The 3,848-nt window shown below is 34.5% G+C and overlaps 1 protein-coding gene across 1 annotated transcript in view; it reads right to left on the minus strand.

Moving 5' to 3' along the window:
* Window positions 1-787: 787 nt before the first annotated feature.
* The window catches only part of LOC135221345 (uncharacterized), a 6,718-nt gene continuing 3,657 nt past the window's right edge, over window positions 788-3,848 (minus strand). Inside the window, exon 6 of the mRNA XM_064259146.1 lies at window positions 788-864. Within this exon, the coding sequence (XP_064115216.1) occupies window positions 788-864 (77 nt within the window). The remainder of the gene's footprint in view (window positions 865-3,848) is intronic.

Below are 3,848 nucleotides of genomic sequence, written 5' to 3' on the forward strand. Positions count from 1 at the left end.
TTAAAAGTAACAGGGTCATGGTCATATTTATATATATATATATATATATATATATATATATATATATATATATATATATATATATATATATTCATTTCATTCAACGGCAGGCAGGTCGCTTCATTTGGAAGTAACATTCAGTTTTTCCAGTTCTCTCTCTCTCTCTCTTCCCGCCCCCCCCCCCCCCAAGATTTCGTTAGCAATTGCTCTCTGACAAGCATGTTAAGTAAATGGAAAGTCGATCTTCGTTCCTTTATTTGATATTCCCATGAAAGGTTCAATTTCATTTCCACTCATAAATTTCCTTTTCTCAAAATTTATGTCACTCTTTTTAATAATGTTTTTATTTCTCCTCAGGGATTGGTGTGAGGATGGATAAACAAGGTAGAACGATTCTTTGTGTTACAATAAATTATGCATGGATATATATAATAATATATATATATATATATATATATATATTAATATAAATATATATATATATATATATATATATATATTATGTATGTATATTATATATATATATATATATATATATATATATATATACATTATATATATATATATATAATATATATATATATAATATAATATATATATATATATATATATTAGGGTCATCACATGAACAGGTAAATCAACAAGTTATGTCTAGACTTTCGTCCTCTTTACTTACCCCTCATTCTTAGTGCTCCTTCCTCGGCACTCTTTCCTCATTAGTCGTCCATATTCCTCACTTTTCGTTACTCATTCCTCACGGTTTCTTCATTCCTCATTTCCCCATTCTTCATTCGTCACTTGCCATTCCTCCCTCCTCAGTCGGTAGTCTGCATTCCTCCTCCTCCAGCACAGTGCTGTTGTGTTCTGAGTAGCGAAAATAAACTGTAATTAATCGAAGACTCCTATTCTCTCTCTCTCTCTCAAATGGAGGCGAGAAGTCCAATCACTATTTTGATGTTTTATCATCACCACAATTCTTCCTCACTGATGACGTCATCAGGCGTTTCATTTACCTTTAAACGTATTCCATCACAAGGAGAGAGAGAGAGAGAGAGAGAGAGAGAGAGAGAGAAACCAGAACTAGGCCTATGCTTGTAGTAAAATATAATACAAACCGTTTCCGAACAGGGATATATAATAATATAAATATTATATTGACATTTCAAAATCCTCAATACATTTATTTTGACCCTTATTCCAAAGGAACGTATAAGCGAGGTTTCACTTTCAAGTCGGTGAGGCTCTGATGATGAGAAGCAAAATCTATAGACAAAATCGTCAAGTGAAGCCTCCATTCGTTCGGAGCGAGTGACTCACAACGCCTCCGAAAGCCCTCACTACACAGACACATTTACTACAGATGTACATTTCACGAAGTTATTGAATGTGAGTATTGCTTTCAATCATTAATAAGTATCAATTTCCATCACAAATGACAGAATTACCATTTTATTTTGAATGACTGAAAATTTAAGATAAATTAATAACGATTTTTTTTCAAAATATTTAGAATCCGGCGCAACGAATCGAACGCCGGTGACACCAAAGTTTACATGCTGTCGGTTTTAACCGTCTGTCTCTATCTTTTAGACTTTAATAATAGACGCCATTGCAAATTGCAATCTTCATTCAGTCCTTCTTCTTCTAACCTAGCGTATACTTGCAGAGTCCATCGCAGGGTATCGACGAGATGTTAAGTATGAAAAGTACAAAAAGTAATTGGCAGACTCACTCCAGACTTTCTATTTAATTAAAAAAAATCATTTTGAAGTGAGGAGTAAGGAGGAGGCCATAGCATTCGTGTTTGCAAATTGTTTTCTTGTTTATAACAACGTTTTAAGACAACTTTGTCTTTTTGTTTTGTTCCCAAAAGATCACTAGATTTTTTCTTTCTTTTTTCTTATCTTTCCGGTTCGTCGTATTTTAAGAGTTAATTATTATTTTATTTGTTTATTTATATAACTTTTTTGGCTAAGTAAACCGTGGAGGGACCGCCATTAACGTTTTTTAAGAGAGAGAGAGATACTCGCAGGGAACCCATAAAAGAAGGAATTAAAAGCAGAAGTCTTGAGGGAGGGATATCAGTAAAGGCTTACTGTGCACATCACCCCTGCCAGCCACCCCCGCCCCCCAACTACTAGGGGGAGGTGTTACGTCACTTTAGAAGACAATGGGTGTGTGATTTCAGTGCTTGTTTTCGCGTTTGTGTATGTGCATAAGAAAGTAGAGGTAATGCAAGTATAAGCGAAGGCCATTCACGGACAAATTCGCACGAACCTAATTTCTAAATAAATGTTTGTAACTTTATATATGACGTCCATCTGTGTGTGTATGTGTGTACGTATGGGTGTGTGTGGATAGAAGGATAACAGTTGTGCGTACTTATCATGTCTGGTTGTAGTACTGCAGAGCGTATTGAAAGTGAAAAGTACTATATAGCTTCATTATATATAGTTCGTCCTGTGAAAACCTATGAAGAGGTAAGTGTGTAAATATAATGATGATTTTATTTTATTTCAGTAACCAAGGTATAGCAAGAAAGCAAAAATACTCCTAGTGTTTCCCTTAAGAACTGAATACTGTTGTTTGCTTTCAATGTTTTTATTATGTAAAAAAAAAAAAAAGATAAAAAGAAGAAGGAAGCAACTCATAGACTATCCAACAGCGTCTTCCTCTTGAACTGAGGCAGATTGAGGATTTGAATTTAAAAAAGAAACTTCAAACATTATTTCATTTATTTATTTCTTTAACCGACGCTCTGATGTGGAAGATCACAAACAGTGAACGTGGAATTTGCAGTGTGATCACAATAAATACATCTGAGATGAAAAAAAAAAAAAACTTTTAATTTAAAAATGTAAGTCCTGGATAAGAACCCGACACCAACAAGTAACAACTTACATAAGGCTAGTCTATGTACTATACGTCAGACCAGTAAAAAATTAACATAGATTTAATAAATAGAAATAAAAGAAGGTAATGTCACCAATTTAACTTAACTATAAAATATAAAAAAAACCAATGAAATGGAAGACAGTCACAATACGAAATCGGAAGTCTCACATTGAGCGAGTGTTCGGGAGTACGTATTGCTGCCCTGAGCAAGTGGCGGGGGGAGGTAGGGGACTGTTGTTGGTTATTGGGTGGGGGAGGGGGTCCATCAGCCTGCCCCTGACTTAAAGGGTGGTTGGGCGGGAGATGGGGGGGAAGCCAGCCTGCCTGCCCCATTTCCTTTCAATTGTCACACTTGCTCGATTAGCCTGATCACTTATTTATGTTAGGTCAATCTCTCTCTCTCTCTCACAACCCGACAGGAAAAAAGCACATTTCTCCATATCATTTTCTGCTGAAGTTTCTTCATCAAAGAGTTCGGGACGCAGAGAGAGAGAGAGAGAGTGTATCAGTTATTTTTTTTTCTTTTATTGATAAAATTTACAATAGGATCAATACAATGGCTCCATACATTCATATATACCATATACATAATAACAAATTACAACCCTTACAAATAACAAACTATGTAAGCCTTATATCCTATTGAGTAACTTATTTTTTTTTTTTTATTCTTTATTTTACAATAGCATTAAGTACATATTCTTTGGTAAAAAGCTTGTCTAATTTATTTGCATAAACTTTACTCAATATAAACTTCGTTTTTGACATTTTATTCCCTATATAAGCAATCAAGTTTGGGTCGTCTGTCAATAGACCCAAAGATCGACCAGACCATACTCCTGCTACAAAATCTGATAGTAACACCATTGCTGTGTTTTCGTCTTTCTTCGATGGTGTCTTGAAATCCAATTTAAGAATCATTAGTAAAACTATCAGTTTCAATTTTACAACAG

Source organism: Macrobrachium nipponense, chromosome 2, assembly GCF_015104395.2.
Source record: "Macrobrachium nipponense isolate FS-2020 chromosome 2, ASM1510439v2, whole genome shotgun sequence".
Lineage (NCBI taxonomy): Eukaryota > Metazoa > Arthropoda > Malacostraca > Decapoda > Palaemonidae > Macrobrachium > Macrobrachium nipponense.